This window comes from Chelmon rostratus, chromosome 12 (genome assembly GCF_017976325.1).
Source record: "Chelmon rostratus isolate fCheRos1 chromosome 12, fCheRos1.pri, whole genome shotgun sequence".
Classification (NCBI taxonomy): Eukaryota; Metazoa; Chordata; class Actinopteri; order Chaetodontiformes; family Chaetodontidae; genus Chelmon; species Chelmon rostratus.
Genome location: NC_055669.1, coordinates 9,022,214 through 9,044,057, shown reverse-complemented (window position 1 = coordinate 9,044,057; position 21,844 = coordinate 9,022,214). Strand labels below are relative to the sequence as shown.

The 21,844-nt window shown below is 43.2% G+C and overlaps 2 protein-coding genes across 3 annotated transcripts; both read right to left on the bottom strand.

Annotated features, from left to right (window-relative positions):
- Window positions 1-477: 477 nt before the first annotated feature.
- On the bottom strand, window positions 478-10,723 carry sept2 (septin 2). 2 transcript variants are annotated; one of them, XM_041949687.1, is made up of 13 exons: window positions 10,594-10,723; window positions 9,524-9,613; window positions 8,607-8,721; window positions 6,650-6,736; window positions 6,351-6,474; window positions 5,921-6,055; window positions 5,220-5,337; window positions 4,875-4,976; window positions 4,555-4,700; window positions 4,096-4,179; window positions 2,666-2,726; window positions 1,878-1,974; window positions 478-1,717 (listed from the first exon to the last, which is right to left on the bottom strand). In XM_041949687.1, the coding sequence occupies exons 2-12, from the start codon at window positions 9,593-9,595 to the stop codon at window positions 1,888-1,890; spliced, it is 1,131 nt and encodes a 376-aa protein (XP_041805621.1). In that variant the 5' UTR covers window positions 9,596-9,613; window positions 10,594-10,723; the 3' UTR covers window positions 478-1,717; window positions 1,878-1,887. The 2 variants fall into 2 exon arrangements, with proteins under 2 accessions (XP_041805621.1, XP_041805622.1); XM_041949688.1 differs by having other exon boundaries at window positions 9,572-9,613.
- A 1,916-nt stretch (window positions 10,724-12,639) lies between these two features.
- LOC121615355 (coiled-coil domain-containing protein 39-like) lies at window positions 12,640-21,070 on the bottom strand. Its single transcript, XM_041949685.1, has 20 exons — window positions 20,972-21,070; window positions 20,106-20,225; window positions 19,830-19,976; window positions 19,576-19,734; window positions 19,367-19,459; window positions 18,677-18,805; window positions 18,346-18,537; window positions 18,136-18,239; window positions 17,923-18,055; window positions 17,160-17,354; window positions 16,875-17,039; window positions 16,644-16,781; window positions 16,153-16,361; window positions 15,854-15,977; window positions 15,583-15,742; window positions 15,316-15,422; window positions 14,264-14,404; window positions 13,829-14,008; window positions 13,558-13,646; window positions 12,640-13,201 (listed from the first exon to the last, which is right to left on the bottom strand). Exons 1-20 carry the CDS (start codon window positions 21,068-21,070, stop codon window positions 13,033-13,035), a joined length of 2,853 nt encoding a protein of 950 aa, XP_041805619.1. The 3' UTR covers window positions 12,640-13,032.
- Between the last annotated feature and the right edge of the window lie 774 nt (window positions 21,071-21,844).

The following is a 21,844-nucleotide window of genomic DNA, read 5'->3' as shown; positions in this document are numbered from 1 at the left end:
TCTAGGGCAACACATAATATAAAATGTACTGGTCAGTAGGTAAGCTTTAGAACTATTAATAATTCATGTTATTATTTATGGAATTAATTTATGTAAGCTGAGCATGTGTAATGTATTTATTACTATTGTTAAAGCTATCATTAATTATTATTTTCATTCTCTTCTGTCTATAAAAAGACTGTAAGCGTGGGGTTTGGGGTAATTAACCTGTAATTACTGACACCCTGTTGGTCAGGGCAGGTTCACGGTGGTTTTGTGTGCCAGATGTAATTAACCTCCCTGAAATGAAGCACGCACACACACACGAAGGGGGCAGGAAGCATCGACTGATGTGTATGTGGAGAAGCTTCAGGCTCTTCTATACCATCATTTGATCGAGAGCAGGGAGTAACCAGACCAAAACGTATTATAGGATAGGGATGAATCTCGATTAAACACTGATTAACTAAAAAGCTCAAATCACACAAGACATTTATAAAGTTTCATAAAACTTTTATTACAATATATTCATCAAAAACAATATTTGGTACTTTAATGTTGGGTAAAAACAGCACAAAGAGGAATGTCAAGAACTCACATCTTGGCTGGTGAGGGAAACGTTGGCTACACTGACCTCATCGGGTCACCTTTAACCTCTGTGGTCAAGGAAACCACAAAGTACTCAGCAGTTGGGACAGGTAACAGTTTATACCTCTTAAATCTCACTGCATCAATAAAAACATAACAGTTGACGCTCCCTGGCACGTGACTTCACTACAGTGTGGAGGAAACATGGAGTAATTACATCTAGCTGATTGAAAGCACCAAACCGAGGCGTCGAGCCTCATTTGCTCGTCCTTCATTTGTCAGGGCTACAGGAAGACTGTAAGAGGTCGAGGGTCACAGTTTATTTAATTCATAACTCAAATGGAGCTTAACAACACTTGAATGCCGTTGTACTTAAAGACACTGATCGGAGAACTGCACTAACGGAGAAGATTCTGGGGGAGAAGCTGATCCCAACACAGCACTAGAGGGAAATTTGACCTGAAATTTTACCAGGCGTAGTCAAACAGTTGCATGCAGATGAGGGGAGTAATATGATAAACACTGAGCGAGGTGGACCCTATTTAAAGGAGAAGCTTGTGTGGTCGCTTCTAAACCAGAGGGAATATGAAATCATGTTTTCTCTTGACAAAAAGAACAGAGACAATGGCATAACAATAGCATGAAAAGCTATTTCTGCTACTAGATTTCACCACCGATGACTCTCCCAATGAAGCTTCACAGAGTGAAGGTTAGCGTGTGCTTTCAGAGATGTTTCAGGACTAAAAGCACTGCATACAAGCTGCGATACTTTGGTTTTCTCAAGAGCAAAAACAGTAAAAGAACAACAAAACAGAAAAGTAACAAAACATCCCAATGGGCGTGTATTAGAGATATACGTCACCATTTTAAAAGATGGGTCACGTGACTTCATTTGAGTAACTGGCAAAAGTTTAATAAAAGGAAACAAAATAAAAAATGAAGTAATTGAACCGTGTGTAAATATATAAACATAACACTGTTTGAATATACTTTACTGTATGTATAAAAAAAAAAAAAAGGACTCCAGATCCAATGTAGGATTGGAATAAAAATAGTGGCAAGCAGTACGAGTCAATAACCAGACGGCCTTTACACCTTCTCTGCTATCATCCGTCTCTCTAGTCAAACTCAAGCAGTGGCTCAAACACACCTACAGCAGAAAAGAAAAGAAAAGGTTACACGGCGCCATTTCCAACTAAAATCAAGCCTCACAGGAGACTCATTTATTTCAACTAAAAATGCAGGACCTTGGGTGTCCCATTCAGTAAATACACTGCAGTGTGCAGCGTGTCTGTGGGTCTTATTCCTACCGTAGACTGTTCACGCATGGGGGCCGTCTCCCTCTCCGTCTCCCTGCTTCTGCATCTGGGCCTGCATCTTGGCTATCATCTCCTGCATTCGTCTCAACTGTGCGACACAGAGCATCAACATGTGTGACAGGGACAAAACAACTGCGCTTGAAAACACGAGCAAGGCACATTCACTGAGACACATGAGATTCTCAATGTGTCAGTTCTATCTATAGATCTTTCTTTTATCCTTTAGTCTGGCAACATCATAGTCTGATTGATAGTTATAAATCATTGACTAAAAACAACTGCTCCCACTCAGACTACTTGATCAAAAATAACACGTTTATGAGTTTTTACAGTTGTTCTACTGTTCCCTGTTTTTAAAACTGTAACCCAGAGGACAGTGAATGATATTTAAAGGAATAGTTTGGCAGTTTGAATATATAAACTTTTCTTGCCACGAGTTTCATGAGAAGGTCGATACCACGCTCATGTCTATTTGCTAAACATGAAGCTTTAGCTTGCAGGCTGTTAGCTACTGAGGGAAAGAGGTAGCCTGGGGTGTAAAAAAACAAAAACCCTGCTCCTCTAAAGCTCACTGTAACAGCTCCAACTGCTTCCAGTTATGCTAAGCTAACTGTATACTGGCCCTAGCTTTATACTGACTGTCCAGATATGAGAACGATATCAGTCTTGTTGGCAAGAAAGTAAATAAGTCAAGCAAATTGCGAAACTTGGGAAGGATGACGCATGAAAAATGAATTTCTTTCCAACATGCCCAAAGTGTCGTGTCTGAAATATCCCACCTCAGCCTCCTTCTCCTGCAGGATCATATCTTTGTCCATCTCCTCCGGCTCTGGTCCCTTTCTGCATTGATGACACAATATATAATTACTTCTGATGTTACTGAGACGCGACATGCTGCAGAATCAGCCTCTGATATTTCTGCAGAATGCGTGCCAGTTAACAAAAATTAATGCACAGTCAGAGTGATTATACATGTGAAATCACTTTGTGTGATGATTTATAAAGTATAAGTCTGTGTTTGTGTGCACAGTGTAGCATTTTAAGTAGCATTAGGCAAACATGACAAAAGCCACATTGAGAAAGGGAAGAAAGGGTCAGTGGGTTAGTGGAGGTTTTTTGCAGAAAGACAGAGCAGCTCACAAGAGAAAGGTGGGCATCTACAACAAATAACTACAAAGAGATGAAAGCAGTAAGATTGGAAAGAGAAGCAGCGAGTGCGAGAGTCAGGGGAACAGCGTTACCTCCCCCCTATGAAAAAAAAAAACAAGAACGGTACCTCCAACAGTCCACTCATGGGATTGGACAAATCAAGACCAGACCGCCATCATTGGTCAGATGGCGAGGCAATGAGAAGGCAGTAAAACCACTCCCTTTATCCTGGGATGGCTTTAGAAGAACAGCTAAAAGATTTTCTCTGGTCTACAGTCAGGGTTAAATGATGATATATTCACTCTATGTTAAATGACACACACAGTAATCCTGTTTACAACCTCGACAGATCTACAGTCAAATTACAAATGCCCTTGAGCCACCAACTAACCATGGAGCAGCAAAACCCACTGTAGCCCGAGGCATTACGTTTAAATCTGCCTCCCTACCAGAGCCTACCTGATGCAGTTCACATGCAAAATGATGAGTTAGAGCTACGATACTACAGAATGATACAAGTTCAACCACAATACACTGAATGAACAGCAGAGGAATAAGTGGAGGTACATGATCCAGTATATAGAAATTCATCCACTAACTCAGCTGCCAAATACAAAGCTCTGAATGTTTCATTACTGTAAATCTGTGGTGTGTGTTGTCCTCATGTGCCTGATTGTTTTTTTAATACTACTGTATTCATCATATATGATTAAATGTCCAGTGTGTAGGATTTAGTGGCATCTGGTTGCAGATTGACCACTCTCCTAACACGTCCTACGGTGAGCACTAAAAACATGAATAACGTGACAGGCTCACTCAGGAGACAGTGTTTGGTGTGCACATTCTGGGCTACTGTAGAAACATGGCAGTGTAATACAAAAATGAAAACACACGTATTATATTCTATTTCTGCCAATAGATCCGTCTGAATCCTACACACTGGACCTTTAAAGTCTCATCACAGGTTTGCTGTTTGAGGTGGGGGAGGTGCAGAGAAGCAAGCTGACAGACAAGTACGTACGCAGGAGACAGAGGCAGAATGTAACCATGGGAGGACAACCTGCCACCCCGCTTGAGGCGGTCCGAGCGGAAGTTCTCGTAGTGAAGGTCCTGGGTCACTTCCTGTAGATCCTGCATGTGGGTTCTGTGGAGTTATGGAAAAAGTCACAACCAATAAATACTCTTGCGCAGACATTTTGAAAACTACACGCTGGCTCTGATGGACCTCTCAAGTGTTTCTGGTGCTCAGTATCTAATATTTTGTCTCCTTTCCTGCCTCGGCTACATCCCTTTCCTTATTAGCTACACCTTAACAAAAAACCTAGTGGCAGGGGATGTGTTTGAAGGCATCCTGCAAAACCACCTTCTCTAACCTAGTTACTGTTTCTGTGCACAGTATTTGCAGGAAAACAAACAGTACATACACAGTTCAGCTGGGGGGTAACTCTCACTTTATTCCTATGTCTAATATTTTAAAGAAAAAGGCAAGCAGTGGTTTTCAGCCTCTTCTACCACTCACATGAGCATGATCCGCAGCTTGAGGAAATCGTTGTGTTCTGGATTCTCCACCTCCACCACTCCCCAGGGGTACAGGCGGCCCCTCACCTTCTTCCCCTTGGCCTCGATCTGTTGGTTGGATCCCACCACTGCAAATGGGATGCTGGCCTGGTAAAGAGTAGTTCATGTGTCTGTAGTCATGGTTCAACCACCCACATACATAATCAGGACACTTAACAAATCCGTAGAGAAATGGGATGATTTTACAGACTTTTATCACTCCAATCTGGTGGGAAAAAAAATATCAGGGATAGGGAGCTTTGCAGGGAACAGAACATTTACCTTAAGAATCCTGGTCTGCTCTTTGAAGTCCTCATCCTCGTCTGACTCAGCATCAGGCAGGTGGTAAATCTTGATACCATGTTCATCGATCTCATCCAGAATCTTACCAAGCAGACAGCGGCAAAACACATTATCACTATATGACATTATATTTGTCTCACTGTGGTTTATCTGCATTTTGGTTTCACATATTTAATCTAAAGGCCAGTTTCAATGAAGTACTTTCCATACAAACGGTACTTTCATACACTGTGTGGCTAAAACGGGGACCGTGAGCACACGATAGCTACTGTTTATTTCAGGAACTGGAACAGATCCTGAACAATGGGTGACTGTTGTTCTCACCCTGCGCTTGAGCCTCTCCCTCTCTCTGAGGGTGAGCGTGTCTGCCTTGGCGATGACAGGAACCACGTTGACCTTATTGTGGATAGCCTTCATAAACTGAACATCCAGGGGTTTCAGGCTGGTTGGACAGGAAACAGGCAGAGGGCCAAAAGGAGACAGAAAAGAGGGCGTGACAAAAATTTTGTGGTGTAGTGAGACATAGTTGATCTGGTTTTTATGTCATCGTTATCTGATGGAAAACACAGGTTGAAGGATTAAGACTGCAGCTTTACAGAAAGTGTCTGGTCAAGTGGTCTGATAGTATCAATTTAAGGAATAGATCCAAATTCGTTCTGATGCCAAATCAAATAAAACATGGGTCAACAAAGGTCTTTGACAATCATATTTCATCATAGTTTCTTTAGCGATTGTTAACATTAACACTGTTAACCAATTTAATACATCACACAGACAGACACAAAGGCAGAGAGGTGGCTGCATCAGATTAATCAGTTAATTTAACCCTAACTGCTACATTGCTAACTGCTAATCCAGAAAATCGATCCAATCCATGACACAAAACTATGATATGATCCACACCATGAGCTTTGTGATTTGTTGCCCTCCTACAAATATGGCAAGTAAAAAAAAGAAGAACTTAAGTGCAACTTTTACTGACTGGAAAGCCCCGTATATGTGCGAGTATGTATTGCTGGACTCACCCATGGCCGAGCGGGGAGATGAAATAGAAGCAGCAGTGAACTCTATTGTCAACAATGTGTCTACGATTTAGGCCGCTCTCATCATGGAGGTAGCGCTCAAACTGGTCATCAATGTAGCTGATAATGGTGCTGAAACTGGAAGAAAAAAAATACCCTTTGTATTAAACAGACAGTATGGATCACGGTATGCTGTACCAGAATTCATCCAAGATGTTAGCACAGCCACGAAATACTAGCATCAAAAGCCCAGATGAAATAAATTCTGCTTCTGCTGTCCTTATGATTTAAAACATTTGAGCGAACGTTTATTTTGAACTGTCCGATGCTCGCGGCTCATCACTGCTCAAGATCACAGGACAGACACTGGGTAATTTAAATTTAAAAATACCTCATGTCCTCATCAGCATACGCCCTGAAAGAGATTTCATACCAGTCTTGGCTGTTGATGGCGTCTCCGTATCCTGGTGTGTCTACCACAGTGAGACGGAGCTTCACCCCTCGCTCCTCAATTTCTACTGTCGACGCCTCAATCTGAACAGTCCTTTCTATCTTTTCTGTTAGAAGAAAAAAAAGCATAACAACATGTAAAGACACAGTCAGCACACTTGTCATTAAAAGGCTCTACTAAGTTTAATTTGTTGATTATGTATTTTTAATTCACAGATTTTGAAAAAAGCACTTTACAAAAACGGCTGAGAACAAGGATGATTAGGTGCAGGTGTGTTTTACCTGCTGCTCCAGGGATGACTCTCTCAGGGTAAAGGTCAGTGAGGAATAGGCTGTTGATCAGGGTGGATTTTCCAAGTCCAGATTCACCTTTTTGGCAACAGAGGAAACATCAGTGTCAGAAGTCAAGATCAGAATGAGAAAATGAATAAATATGATGGGTGCTGGTTGGTGCAAACCTCTTCTAATGCAGAGTTCAGTTTCTGTGATTAGAACAAAGGAGATCCACACTATGCTGCAGGAAACAAGCACTGCACTCTGAGGCACAGCAGGCGGTGCACCACACGGAAATACATGATACTAAACGTGACTTCAGCATTGCTCTTACCAGAACTATGTCAGGTGGCTCATTAAACAGCTCTAGTTCCACAGGAAGGAGTTCAAGTGTTCATAATCATTCAGGTGCTACAAGTCAAGAAGAGGACCACTGGATAGTTTCACTCTCACAAAAACTAACAGCAGGAACTAAGAACCTGGATATCATCTTCTAGCACTCAGTCTGATTTGAATATCTCTGCTGAGATCATCTGATCATGAAACATGAACAAAATCTTGATTGGCTGCCTTTTAAACTGACACAAATGGAACGATCTAAAAAATATCCACAATCGTCTTCAAACAATTTTCCATATACCAACAGCAGGTGTTAGGCTACTACAAGCATGATGATCAGACAAACAAATACATAAGACAATAAGCATCTATAGTTTAAGTGATCAAGCTTTGAATAAAACTAATGGTCTCATTACAAGACATGGGTTAAGCCTTGTTCCAGACTAAAAATATCTTTCAACTCATTCTTGCAGGCCCATTGAGCGTTCTAGTCTGGCTGTATGCCTAACTCCTGTCTGGCAAATGCAAAAAACTAGAGCAGCTGTTCATCTTAAGCAACAGCAGCAAACAAAAATTAAGAAACTATAAGGAAGAAATGGAAAAACTTTGTTCCTCAAGTCTCACAGTAACAGAGTTACAGATGCTGAGACATAAACAATCTAAAGCCTGTGTGCTTCACCCAGGAATGCTGCTACTGTGTTCCCACCAGAGCCATGCCAAAAGATTCACAGAAGTCCCAACCTGGCAATTTTCCAAAACACTGTATGGAAAATCCAAATCTATATATATTTATATATTTTGTAGACTATGGAAAATGAGCTTTAGAGCAAAAAGCACCAGTGTTTTTGGGCAAGCCTAAAAAGTGATGCATACTGAGGAGAAATTATTAATTTTCATAGCAAGTATCAGTGAGAGAGAACTGCAGCTATCTACAGGAAATGTGCAGGAAAACACTGATGTATTTGAGAAACCGGGTCACACAGGAGGTTAAATAAGCACTCAATGAGTATTCCTGCAGTAGAGAGACCAGCAGGAATTGTCCAGTGTGTGAATCAATCCCACGAGGCCCACTGGCTACATTCCTCTCTGGTTTATTTTAAAGCAAAAGGATGAGCAGTGTTAAGGGGAGCTTCTACCCTCCCCCCTTACCAAGAAGCAGGAGGTTCACATAGTCACACTGCTGCTGCTGTTGACGCCAGCTGAGCAACTACACCGATGTGACATCTGCCATTTTCTACTCAACAAAAGCCTTCAAAATACACCTATGCATTACTGAAGACAAGATCAAAGACTCTTAGCATACAAACAAGGGGAATGACAGACATGAAAGAGTTGTAAAACTGCAGGAAGGCCATTATGAACAGAAAGCATATGACAGCAACAACTGTATACTGTGCAGGCTACTGGCCAAGATCCCACCATAAATTTATCGCAAACACTAACTCGCATGAGCCAAAAAACTAAAACACATTCCTCAAATGGTCATGTCTACTCTAGCTGTCTAGCATGAACCTTGTTATCACTGAGATACACTATCATTTTCAAAACTAAATGAAAGCATCACACAGTGACAAGAAGAAAAGAAGAAACAGAGAAAAGGCCTGAAAAACAAAAATGATACACTCACCTACTACCATCAGTGTAAACTCAAATCCTTTTTTCACAGACTTGCGATGAACCTGATTAGGCAGGTTGGCAAACCCGACGTATCCCGGGGTCTCAGGGTTGGTGAACTGTCCCTGCTGCAGAATGAAAGCAATTTTTAAGAAAAAAAGTTAAGTGACATTACAACATACTTTGCACACTATTATTACTTTAGCTAAAAGCTATTTTGCCACAAATCAAATCGGACTGAAGTTAAACACGGTCTGGCTATCATTATAATACTAACTTGACAGCCAATTATTAGTGAGAGCAGAAACCTCTGAGGAGACATCTGTTCATGAACAGTCAGGACATTTAGGAGGGCAACACTGACTTCTCTGGAGTGTATTTGCAAACGACTCTCCATCCATCATTCCAGTGTTTATGGCCCTTTCTTACAGAGCTAGTCAAACCAATGAGAAGCAGGCCAATATGACAGCTTTTAACCACCCCTTTAGCAATGCTAGACAATGCGAGGCAATTTCAAATCAAACACAAAAGGTTCACGTTCCTTATTTAGTTTTCCCATTTTGGCCTCACAGTATTGCAAGATGCATAAACCCTCCCTTCCCTGTGCTTTCAGCAGAGGTCATGACTGATAAGCCTGATAAGCAGTGTGTTCTTGCTCTACCTTTGGGCCTTTCAGCAAGCATAAAGCCACAACAGTGAGTCATGAGGATGGCGAGCAGCACACTGAGCGCAGGCATGACTGACCCAGCATTCAACGTGTGATAACTGGGCACAGAATGTCCCATTGATGTGAGTGGGGATGCTAAGTTTTAAAAAAAAATGAAGTTTTAACTCACAAACAGCTTATATTTCTCTCTCTATTACTGCTCAGCCATTACTCTAGACACACAGTTGCTGAAGCAGAAGTAGGAACCTGGTACTACTGCTTACTGTAACTGCTTCAGATGTGATATCTGGTTTCTGGTTTCCAACGCTCACCTTCATTTTGTCGGCCTGAGACATCTTTCCTAGATGTTAAACCTGAAAGAAAGGACAGACTGCATCATACACTGGGAAACAAAAACAACTATTACTGACACTTAGTCACATTTTTTGCCGCAATTCTGGCCTCTATAGACCTTTTCTGAAATGGAGGCAGTTCATATAGGCGCATATTGACTGGCCTGACTGTGACAGAGACAGGAAGTCTGGTTTGTGCTCAGAAAGGTTTGTGAGAGAACTGTGTCTCACCACACACACACAAAAAAAATCCTTTTCCTGCTGAGATAGCTGCATTACAGCTGCGCCCCACTACAGCGCCATGATAACAGATTAAGACATGCTTATGCTATTAATCCCAACGTATGTCATATGTTTACTATCTGGTAGCTGGTTGTTGAGTTGTAAATTGTTGTGTTTTATTAAAATCCTCCAAATGCACTCAGACTGTGAAAAAGACACGCACAGCACTCAAGAGTGTCAGGATGAAAACGGCTCCATGTATGACTCGATGTGACAGGGCTTTAGAAAACGGTGTGCAAGCTAGTTTAGAAGCTAGTCTGATTCAATTCAAGAAGCCTCACTCCCTACAGTAAGCACAGCATTATCTAAAGCTAACTAAAACAAACATTGCTAGCTAATTTGCTTACATATCGGGGTACTGGAATGGAAAATATTAGCTTGTTAATTAGCAATTTTCATAACGGTAACAACCCAGTGGGTGTGAAATGTTCTGACGCTCCATCTGCCATGAAACCCGTTATTTTACACTAATACTTGTTTTTGTAAAGCTGTCAGACGAGCCCAAATCAAAGCTATTTACCAAGCTAATAGCCCTAGCTATTCAGCAAACTAGTAACGTTAACAAGACCAGCTTAGCATAGCGTTAACTACTAACTAGCCGAGTAGCTTCTCTTGCAGGATGTTCACTTTAACAGCTAATGTTAGCGTCGTCGGTTTAACACAGCACGAAGACAACTTGGTGACGAACAAATGATGAGTTCGCTGGAGACATGCGTTACCTTACGGTCCGTCGACAGAGATTACAGCGCAGATAGAGATACAAAGAGACGGGCCGACGATGAACAGTAGACTTGGCGGACACCTCAAATTCTTCAGATTCCGGTGCGGCAGCTTCCTTTAGCACACAGACCACAATGCACTGGGCGAGAGCAGCGACGGCGCGAGCGCTACGCATGAAGACTTTTCCACTGGTCACACTGAAAGTCAGCCTGCATGGCTGTGCCAGGGTCATGTGTTAACAGAGACATCAGGAAATTCTACCAACATTATTCTCATTACCTTGAGTTATTCATATAGTCCCAGTCCAAGATGAGCAACGGTGCAGTGTTTAAGGTCCCATTTGTGTGCTCCTGGAATCACCACCATTCACTCCATGATCAGTCGGATTTTTATAAATATAGTCTAATATGAATAAATATTATAGATTCTGTAAAAGCTGGAATGCTTCTCATGCTTGAAGTGCCCAGAGAAATGGAGATCAATAACCTGAAGTACCATAATAGAGGAAGACTGATACAATTACTTCACTAGGGTACAACATGGACCCCGTGGAGGGATTATTTTGTCAGCTAAACTAATTTTGTAATTTTCCTTTTACTATAATCTTTTTGTGTTCAATAAGTTTATTCTCCAATGCTGTAATTCTCACTCCACAACCTGATTGAGTGCATCATCTTGAGAGACGGCAAGCAACTTGTATAGGATCTGACCTTCTTTAGCTATTACCACCGTCATCCTTATCAGTCAACCATAATTAAAGCTAGCCCTGCCCAGACTGGACAGGAGGTATATTTACTGCATGTTGTAGAACTATCTGAACTGCAGTGGAATACCATTTACAAATGGATTGTTTTATTTGACTCACTGACCCAGTCTGGGGAATGTCAGATGTTCTTGATGTTCAAGAGATCTCCCTTCCACCCATTCCAGTGACACCAGCATGAGTAACATGGTGACCGACCAGAGTTTGGTTCATACAGTCCTGATGTCCTGCCCTATGGTGACATCCCCAATATTCAAGTTTCAGAAAATATTGGATAAAGTAAATGATGTCTGTTTAGGAGCCTGAAGCGTTGGCAGTTGTCAGTTTAGTCAGTTTAATTTAGATCTTGTGACATATTTTTTGTGTAACCTGTTTCAAGTTGTTATTCTTAGACTTACTGTTGTGCTGCTTACTTTGGTCAGGACACTGGAAGTAAAAATCTTGACAGTGGCAGAGGAAGCACTCAGATCTTTAACTTAAGACAAAGCAGCAATACCTCAGCGTAGAAATACTCTGCTACAAATAAAAGCCCAGCATTCAACAGTTCTTACATTTCCAAAGCAGCAGAATATGGAAACACTCAAGTGATGTAGTCTATTAGTCTACACTTCTGCCTGTTTCCCACCACCATTTGGTAATTCCCTGACTTATCATTTAGCGCCATCATCAGGTCAATACTTGAATTTCTCCAATACTTTGTGTTGAATGCTAAATAGATCCTAGCATGCCAACATGCTAAACTAAGACAGAGAACATGATAAACATGATGCCTGCTACACATCAGCATGTTAGCATGCTAGCTCAAAGCACAGGCTCACAGGACGAGCATAAGGAAAAGCACAGGGAACAGGATAATAAACAGGACTATGAGCTGCAGGACTTTGCTGTCTCCAGTCCATCTCAAAGGTCGGTTGTGGGAACTACTGAAGTGGAAAGAGGTCTTGCATTTTGATCTTCAGTGTGATTCAGTTCCTCCTCTCTTTTCTGCCGTTGGGCCGGTCAAAACTGCCCTGACCATCATCGTCTCCATCAGCTCCCTGAGGCTCAGCCACCTGAAGCAGGTCCTCCTCGTCCACACCAACACCGTCTTTCTCTTCTTCCTCTTCCTGGTCATCAGGGGGCAGTGGAGGATTGCTGTTGGTCCTGTTCTCTCATCACAGAGCTCATCAAAAGATTGAAAATTGTGGCAGTGAATCATATGTGTGTGAACATCAGCTCTACTACTCTACAGCTACTTTTTATTGGGATGCCTTGGAGTCAGTCACACTTTTAGGACCAAAAAACAACAGGAAAACAAGAATAACAAGGATTGTGCTTCTTTTTTTGAAATACAAGAAAAAACTGGGAAACTAAAGTGTGCGGATCTACACATTGTGGGCACAGCCACTCTTTTTTGTGATAGTCAAGTCTTCTTCAGTCTTTCTAACTTCATAGAAATAAAGTCTTCAAGTGACAAATTCAAGAATAATATTAATAACTTTGAAAGCAATCAAAATACAGAAGGACACCACACACAACTATCCTGAGCCTCTACAACACAGTTCAGAATTGTATATGAGGAAACAGTTATTCTATAACTGAGTGTGAGTAACCCTCTGTGTCCTGTTAGCAGAGGAGTTTAATTCAGTCAATAAAGAATGATGATAAATCATCCATCAGACGGAGGAGCAGCACACTACGGGTTCTTTAACTTCCTGCTGCTGCTGCTCGCGCAGCTGGAACGTCTGGAGGTGGTGAGAGGAGGGGAGGTCACAGTCAGGTCCAAGCCCAGTTCCACAGTCTTCAGGACGGGGGAGTGAAGCGCAGAGGCCCTGGGGCTGCTGCTGGCTGAGGACGCAGGAGACCTGCAGCACAGAGACAGACCGACACCATAAAGATACAGAGGAAGAGCAGCACGCTGAAGTCTCCAGTCAAAGCACACAGGAGCTTCAATGGCACTAAACTAGGACATCTTTTAACATTTTATTTATGCAGGTAAAGACAAGTGAGTTTCTCATTCTGGCTCTTCACTATCAGAGCGTGAAGCATCTCAGTGCAACCACAGCTGACTGCTTTTAACCCATGACAGGAGAGCAGCATTCAGTCATTTTATAATCACTGCAACAGTTCAAACTGTGGAGCCTCTGACAACAAGCTGTCATTATTTCTCTAACTCTACCACCAGCTTCTCTGGAGAAAAGGTTTTATCATGGAGTCTGACCTGAGAGAGGCGGAGCTGCGGGCAGAGTTTGTCTTGGAGCTGCGGTTACTGGTCGGAGTGGACGACGGAGAAGGAAGACACAGATTGGCCTGAGAGAAACAGCAGAAAAGAAAGTAAAAAGTTTAGGAAACCTGTTTTTATCTCTGCAAATCCTTCATGTTTGACCTGAAATCCCATAAATGACTCCAACAATGACAGTGAGCACAGCCTACCATTACTTCGTGCTGAATGATCCTCGGATTTTAAAAATGCATTTTTTATTGCTTCACACCTGCAGGAAGTATCTCTCCAGCACTGATCTGAGGTCAGGTTTGTCCTCCGTGGCCTCGTTCAGCATCTTGTCCACACTCTTGTTGAATTCTTTCAGCTCCCTCAGCTTGATGTCTTTCTCCTCAAACGTCTCAGTCTTGGTGTTTTTGGCTGAGCGGATCTCTTTGGTCAGCTTAGAGCTCTAACAAACAGCAGGACAAAACAAAATGAAAGTATGATTATGATCAGAGCTAATTAAGGTTTGTGGTCCAGGACACCTGCACTGCACTGTATGTACACACACAACATTCCTCTATTTACTGTTCAGTCCCAGTGCTGCCCGTACACAGAGCAACCAAATCAGACTGATCTCCAAGCAGTTTACATCAGTAATACTCTGATAGCAGTCATGGTGAAAGATGTTGTTCAGAAAAAGCGGGAAAGGCCGACATCAAACCTGCTTCGTGGCTCTGTCGATCTTCTCTTGCTGGGAAGAGATTTCTTTCTTCAGTTTACTGATGAGCGACTGTTTGTGCTCTACCTTCTCTTTCTCCACCTGCTCTTCTCGCAGCAGACTCTCTGAGGTATCATTCATGTCCTGGAAAAGGAGAGCCGCACACACACACACACACACACACACACACACACACACAAGCAAAGCAAAGAGGCACCACATACACAGAGACAAGATACTTGTGTGATGCTGATGAGGAGAGACAGAAAATGAGAATGGAGGATGAGTGAGCACAGCAATGAAGACAGAGAGCTTAAACATGGAAGAGAGTGAAAACTGGTAAATGAAAATAAATGAGGATTATATATTGACAGGAAGCAGGAGATGCTGAAGATTATTTCCAACAGTTATCTACTTAATGTGATACAGTATGAGATGAAGACACAACAGAGTTCCTGCTGTAAAGTGGGCTGGTTGTAATAAAATTAAAGTGTTTCCAGACCAGTTTTCATGATTGTTTTGCCTGAACCCATATAAAATGTAAATACATCATGTGAGCTATGACATTTATTACACATTTGATTGTATTTTCTTGCTTTTATGGGATTTGACTTTAAATCAATCTTAGATAAGGATCAGTTGCTGTTTTTCAGTTCAGTCAGGAGACAAAGTAGTTCTGACACAGAGATGAGTTGTTATTAAATATTTTACTGTGTAACTGTTGCAGAACTGACTGAGAAACGTACAACAACCTTAACTGGTACAACCAAATCCAGAGTAAAGAGGAATGTTTCGCACATTTTCAATGTTCAGTCAGTCGATATCTTTGAATTCTTGGTTATTACGATCGACAGAAGGAATAAAGAGAAAAGTTGCTCGACGAGAGAGTTCAGCAGGTTTAAATGTAGGCCGACTGTTGGAGGATGTTTTCCAGACGTAGCACAAAGAAGTAACTTGTGTGAGCACTGTACCGTGATGCCGTCTGTTACTGACGGAGGATGAGATGTTTAGTATTGAGGGACTAACTGCTCAAACTGGCTGTGAACAGGACTAACCTGTAAGTCCTGTTGGAGCTCTTGGATCTGTCTTTTCTTATACTTCAGTGTCTCTTCAGCCGCCCTCAGCTGCTCCTCCAGCTTCACTTTTTCCTGATACTCTGGACCTAAAACAGAAACAGTCCGAATCCCTTTGTGATCAATGACAGCTGCTCTGTTGATTTCAGCAGAAAAAACATGTAAATCACAGAACTTCCTGCTGCTGATCCCTGATACGAGCGTTGCTGCTGGGGTTTACTCTCGCTCAGTCTACCTGCTCATACGTACTGGATTCACTCGCTTTGTTGAGGGATTTGCGGAATGCTGAGTTGCTGCTGTCGAACAGCTGAACGGTGTTCTCCAGAGCTCGATTTTCCAACTCCGTCTTGCGGACTTTAGCATCCAGACTGTCTCCCTTCCGCCTGAGCTCCTCTTTCTCTTGTGCAGCCTGATGAAAAGCACACAGCGGTGACTCGATGTGCTGCTGTGCACTGCAGGAACAGATCTAACATCATCAGACTCTGCATGTCACATGTCGCTGCGTTTAAAGGCCTCTCACCTTTGTGATGTAGTAAGCCTGCGATTTCTCCTCCTCCCCCTCAGGAGCTGCCATTGAAAGCATCAAGACCTCGAAGCTTTTCTTCATCAACTCGATCTTTGACAGTTTGTCATTCAGTTCAGCACTGAGACAGAATCACAGTTAAGGATCTTTTTTTGGAGAACTAGTCTGAAAGGATGTTAAGTAGCTCAGTATAGGCCCTCCGGTTATGTTAGAAACATACAAGTATCACATGAAACACCACTGAGAGCAAAGTTTGACTGTTTGACCTCACAGGAAAGTCAAACTGGGGATTTTACCTGAGTCTCTGTCTCTCCTGCTCGCTGATCTTCAGCTGCTGGTTCAGCATTTCTCTGTAGACCTTGATCTCGTCCTCCCTCTCCTTCATGGCTTTCTGCAGCTCCAGCTTCCTCTTCTCCAACGACAGCATGCTGTCCGCCTTGTTGTACAGCAGATCCCTCATACGCTTCACCTCTACCTTCATGATGTTGTGCTCCACCAGGTTGTCCTGACGAGGAACATGTGAGGTCAGCAACACAGCGCACACTTTAATTCTAATGAATTAATTCCTGCAGGTGGTGCTCATTTTCAGACACGTGACACAATGTCTGCTTTCTGTAGTGGAAACTCTTGAATATATTTCAGACACCTTTTGTTGATCGTCAAAATAAGCCTCTGTTAATTTTCTGTCAATCAAATAATTATTTCACAAATATGCAGAATGACCTTCCAAAGGGAGACACAAACGTAAGGTGATTTCCTGAAACCTGCTATGACGTCAGCCAGTTACCTGTTTCCTGAGCCTGAGTCTCTTCAGCTCCTTTTCATTGGTGTTGCGGAGCAGCATGAGCTCCTCCACCTTGTTGGTCAGATCTCTCTTTTGAGCTTCTGACTTCTCCATCTCTTTCCTCAGAGAGCGAATGTCATCCTGTCAGATCGGAGACTCGTGTGAGATGGATTTATTTCACTGGTTAAAAGACGCGCAGAACAGTACAGGGAGGAAACAAACAATCAGACTGACCTCGGACTCTCTGAGCGTGCTGGTCAGCGTGTTGGCCGTCTTCTTCTTCTCCTCCAGGACATCAGTCAGCTCAGCGATCTTCACGTCCAGCATTTTCTTTTCATCTGAGTGAATGTCACCTTGCAGCTGTGACAGTTTTGCATCCAGGCAGACAATCTGGTAGTCCTACACGAAGCGGGAAAGGAAAGAAAAGTCTTGGTATTGCAGAGTCGAGCACCAGAGCTGAGACAGGTGGTAGTGTGTTTGTAGAAGGTCTCATCCGTGTGTGTTTCCTGGTAGACGTACCTGTGTGCTCATGGTCCTCTGCTGTCTTATCAATTCCTGCTCCAGTTTTCTGAGCTCGCTGTCCAGGCTGGTAATGGTGGCTTTACTCCTCGAAACCTGGGCGACAGAATCCTTCTCCTTTGTCTTCAGGGCCTGCAAACGCTCTTTACGGTGAAAAAGCTCGTCCCTGCAGTCACGCAGCTGGACATCCAACTCCTGTAGCAAAGCATCGGCCAGAACAGGGTCACACAGTCGAATCACAGCAAAAAGCTAAATCGCTTTGAGCACCGTCACATGTAGCACCGATTCCTGAAGCACAACATTCGTATTAGTGCAGTGTGGGGGGGCACAATGAAGCAGGAGGTCTTATAAAGATTTATATCAGCCTCGCATGATGAAATGATCTACAGTGATTAAATTAGTTTTCATGCTTCACGATTCATTAAATTTATTGGTGTGAACAGAGGATGAGGTTATAAATAAAAGCAACCAAGAGTCATTTAACAGTTTTTAAAAAATCAGAGAGAAGAGAGACATTTATTTAAATTTGTTGTCTTATGTTCACTGATTTGATTCTCGCCGTTTGAAACCATAAAAGCCAGATGTTGCTCTGTGCAGCTTTAAATTCACGGAAACATCAACATTCAGTAGTTTGGATTGTGTCCAAATGCTATCAGCAAACATATTAATCAGGGATTGTGCTGAGATGCAAAAAGGTCTTGAGATGAAAACGTTGTAACGTGCACAACACCAGTACGAGGTTCAGGACTGTCAGGCTGCTCACCTTGATCGTCAGTTCTTCGTCTTTGAGGAACTGGTCCATCTGTGCAGCTCTCTCCTCCTCGCTGAGGGCCGTCTGAGTCACAGCTTCCAGCTTCTCCTCCAGCGCCACATTGTAGGCCCTGGCCTCCTTCAGTCTACACAGACACATATACAGACAGAGCTTGTGTGCTGAAGCTAGAGCGGTAAAACATGCGTGTTGTAAGAGCTCACTGACTTGTTATTGTTATCCTGGATGTCTTTCTTTATTCTGGATATGCGGGCCGTCACAGACGCCACGTCAGAGGTCACTCTGTCCCGTGTACCTTTGCAACTGTCCAGCTGTGAGACACACGAGAGTCAGTTCGCTCAGCTTTGCCAACAGCTGAAAATATTTGTTAGAAGTAGTTCAGAAGCTTTTCACGCCGAGCTGCTTTGGGAAACCGACCTCATCCTGCAGCCTGATGCAGTTATTCTCCTGCTCCTTCAAATGCTGTCGCAGCCTCGCAGCCTGTCGGGTGGCGGCGCTTATCTTCCTCTCAGTTTCCTTGTTGTTGTTCCTCTGAGTATCCAGCAGGCGCTTCTTCTCTGTGAGGGTGGCGTTCCTTCCCCTGATGTCCTGGTTGGTTTGGGCGAGTTGCTGGACGGACGAAGGGACAAGACGGGAACACAAACACTTCTGTTCACGTTCTGCTGGCTTTTACTGTGCAGGAGTTTAAAAACTTTAGTTTGAGTCAGCACGTCTTTTATCAGCAGGAGTGCAAGGTCACAGACTTTACCAGCGCACACTGCTGCATCTCAGCGTCCCGCTGCTTCATCTGCTTGATGGTGTTTTCCCATTGGTGGATGAGCTGCTGTGTCTCCACGTGGGCCTGCTGCAGGTTTTCTGTAGTTTTATCCAAAGCGACCTGTTGGAAAGCAGAAGAAGTAGAACGTATTCTCGTAGACACACTAACCCTAACCCTAACCCTAACAGTCTGTGGCTCAAAGGTATCAAACACATTTATACTGAAGCAAAACTTAAGTCAAAAAGTGGACCGATTGACGGATGTACAGACGAATGAGAGGAACCAGATCGTCACATTTGCTCACAGACATCCTGAGGAAAATTTTCAATTTCACTTTCAGACTTCAAGTCCTCTCATCTGCCTGACAAGCATGTTGTGTCTGTAACTAGTTTGTTCGACTAACTCGACACAGTGACCAGCTTTCCCTCTTCCTTTTCCCTCCAGAAATCATAGACTGTCCTGCTCTGAAGTGTCAAATGTCTGTCATGTGCTCAGTTTCTTGATCTGAATCTAAAAGAAATCCTGAAGGACTTGGTCCCATGTTGCTTTAGTAAGAATGTCACTGCTGCTGCACCAGAAAAATAAAATGTGCGAAGTTCTTTCAGCCAACATTAGTTTGTCACGTGATACTTCTTCCCCTCGTTCATCCATACAAACAGTGAGGATGTTTTCTGACTGTACCTGTGCAGATACAGTCTCAGTCAGCTCTTTGTCGAGTGCTTTGTGCTTGTCATTGGCCTCCAGTGTCTTCTTCTCTATAGCCAGAGTGAGCGACTGTATCAGGAGAGATGAAGCTGTTAGCTCAGGATGACTCAGCAGTTTAGTTTGGATGAACTGCTGCTGGAAACAGGACAGATGTGCAGCCTGTTGGCAGCTCTGTTTCTCCTCACCTTGATCCTCTGCTCGTCTTGCTGGGCGTACTTGATGATGGCCATCCTGTCCTCATCTTTGCGTGCTGACTCCTCTAAAAAGGCGTCCATGGTCTGCTGGTCCCAGTTCCTCTGGGTCCTGAACTCCTCCAGCTTCTGGTTGGCCTTGAAGATGTGGTTCTGAGGATGTGGACAACAGTTAGGTGGCACATTTTGTCACAAAGAGCTGTAGTTATTTCTCTGTTTAAAGTAGACATGTTGAGGGTGGTGTCGACCTCGAGCATGTTCCTCCTCTCTGCTAAAGATCTCAGGTTGTTCTCCATCTTAGCAGTCTCCTGCGCCAAGCGCCCTGTCTCCCTCTCTGCGAGGGCTGTGAGGTGTTTCTCCAGCTCTTCTTCTCTTTCCTTCGCCCTGCACAGAGTCTACATGCAGAAGAATCAAACTGAGAAGTTCACAACACGCCGTGACACTGAGACTGCGACCCAGAAACCAGAAGAGACGCACACCTCTGTGACACACACTAAATGAACAATGTACTCTGATACACCTACCTCAGTGTTTTCCAGCTGTTGTTTAACATGTTTGAGGTGATCGGTCATGATCTCCTTTTGATCCTTGTTTCTCTCGAGTTTGTTCTCCAGCTGCTCCAACTCTGTCTCTTTTCTACGGATCTGTTATTGAGGAAGGGATCGGATCTAAAGTGGAACATCTATAACACACAATCTGCAGCGTGTTTGTTCTTGTGAGCTGTGTCGCACGGTTTGCCCGTCAGTCCCTGCAGAACATTTGTCTCATGACACATTATGACAGATTCACCGTTTACCTGGAACACTTCATCAGATGGTCTTTATTTCATTAAAATGTTCATAAAAATAAAACTTATAATAGTAACTGATGAAGCTCATGTCAGTCTTAAGAGGTTTTCGTCCATAAAATTCATCATATGACCCCTTGTTTAAAAAAGCAAGAACAACTTCACACAAACGCTGAAACAGGAATCAGTGACACGTCATTAGTTCAGTGCAAAACACCTGAGAAACATAATAATTAATTCATATAATTAATAATATTAATATAATAACTAATATGCAAACATTCAGTCTGCACACAAATAACTAACACTTTGTAAGACAGGAATCACAGAGCAAAATGCTTCATCTCTTCTCTCAATCACGTGATTTGTGAAGTCATTTCTGAGCAGAGTTGATTCTGTTCAGTGTCTCTCTAAGAAAAGTCTTTGGTGATGAAACCTTTTCCCCATGAGCTCACACAGCAGCCACAGCTCAGTGACAGTAATGAGGAGGCTTTAAACATGAAACTAGTCTGACCACGTTGGGTTGATTCACAGCATCAGTTACTCATCGACCATTACTGAAACAAACATCTTATTATTTGAACATCACCTGCCCGCACTCACCTCTTCTATCAGAGCCTTGTTTTCAGCGCTGGGTTCGGGGATCGCAAAGCGCTCGTCCCAGCCCACCTCCGATAAAACTGTGTTCAGAAGGCTCGACATTTTCCTGCGAACAAGATCTCTGCAGAGAAACGAGAGGATAAGTCACAGTGCTGCTAGTTTCTCTGCTTTAAAATCAACGGTTTGTTTCTGCTGTTCGCTCCAACTGTTGTCTGTTGTCAGTCGCCCTTAGCAACCGCACGTGCCTCTAAGCGATGTCACCACAAGGAGGCGCGAGAGGATGCTGCAGCAGGGATCCACACTGTCCTGATGGTGTGGTCCAGAAGGGCCACCCCTGAGGACACTTTATCACGGTTTATCAGCCACAGGTGCGGTAAGAGGACACAAGAAGACACAAAAAGACACACGAGGACACAAGAGGGCACAAGAAGACACAAGAGGGCACAAGAGGGCGCAAGAAGACACAAGAAGACACAAGAGGGCACAAGAGGGCAGAAGAAGACTCAAGAGGGCACAAGATGACACTTTATCACGGTTTATCAGCCACAGGGGACACAAGAAGACACAAGAGGGCACAAGAGGGCACTTTATCACGGTTTAAGACTGTCTTGCCAGGCTAAACAAGACTCCTACAGATCAGGGGGAAGGCCATGTCCTTTCAACTTTTCACAATGTTTGCTTTAATTTGTGGGTTTGGGGGTTAAACCATGGAGCTAACCTACTTTATTTTAGAATCTTCTGCTTTAGAGGCCATAGAGTCAAGTGTCATCCTCAGTGAGCCTGCAGCACTATGAACAAGATGATCAATCTGGGAGGGACTAAAATAAAAAAAGAGGATTCTGTGGAAAGACTATTAAATGGTCAATTTCAAAGCCA

What these genes read in the sequence shown, in the direction of transcription:
- sept2 (XM_041949687.1), bottom strand. Translation starts at nt 9,595, where the DNA reads ATGTCTCAGGCCGACAAAATGAAGGTGAGCGTTGGAAACCAGAAACCA. An exon ending in ATCTCCCCGCTCGGCCATGG is followed by an intron (nt 5,338 to 5,920) that starts GTGAGTCCAGCA and finishes CTGTCCAACCAG; the next exon opens with CCTGAAACCCCTGGATGTTC. An exon ending in AGCAGACCAGGATTCTTAAG is followed by an intron (nt 4,701 to 4,874) that starts GTAAATGTTCTG and finishes ACTCTTTACCAG; the next exon opens with GCCAGCATCCCATTTGCAGT.
- LOC121615355 (XM_041949685.1), bottom strand. Translation starts at nt 21,070, where the DNA reads ATGTCGAGCCTTCTGAACACAGTTTTATCGGAGGTGGGCTGGGACGAG. An exon ending in ATCCAGGATAACAATAACAA is followed by an intron (nt 18,056 to 18,135) that starts GTCAGTGAGCTC and finishes GTGTCTGTGTAG; the next exon opens with ACTGAAGGAGGCCAGGGCCT. An exon ending in ACGAAGAACTGACGATCAAG is followed by an intron (nt 17,355 to 17,922) that starts GTGAGCAGCCTG and finishes GCTTTGCTACAG; the next exon opens with GAGTTGGATGTCCAGCTGCG.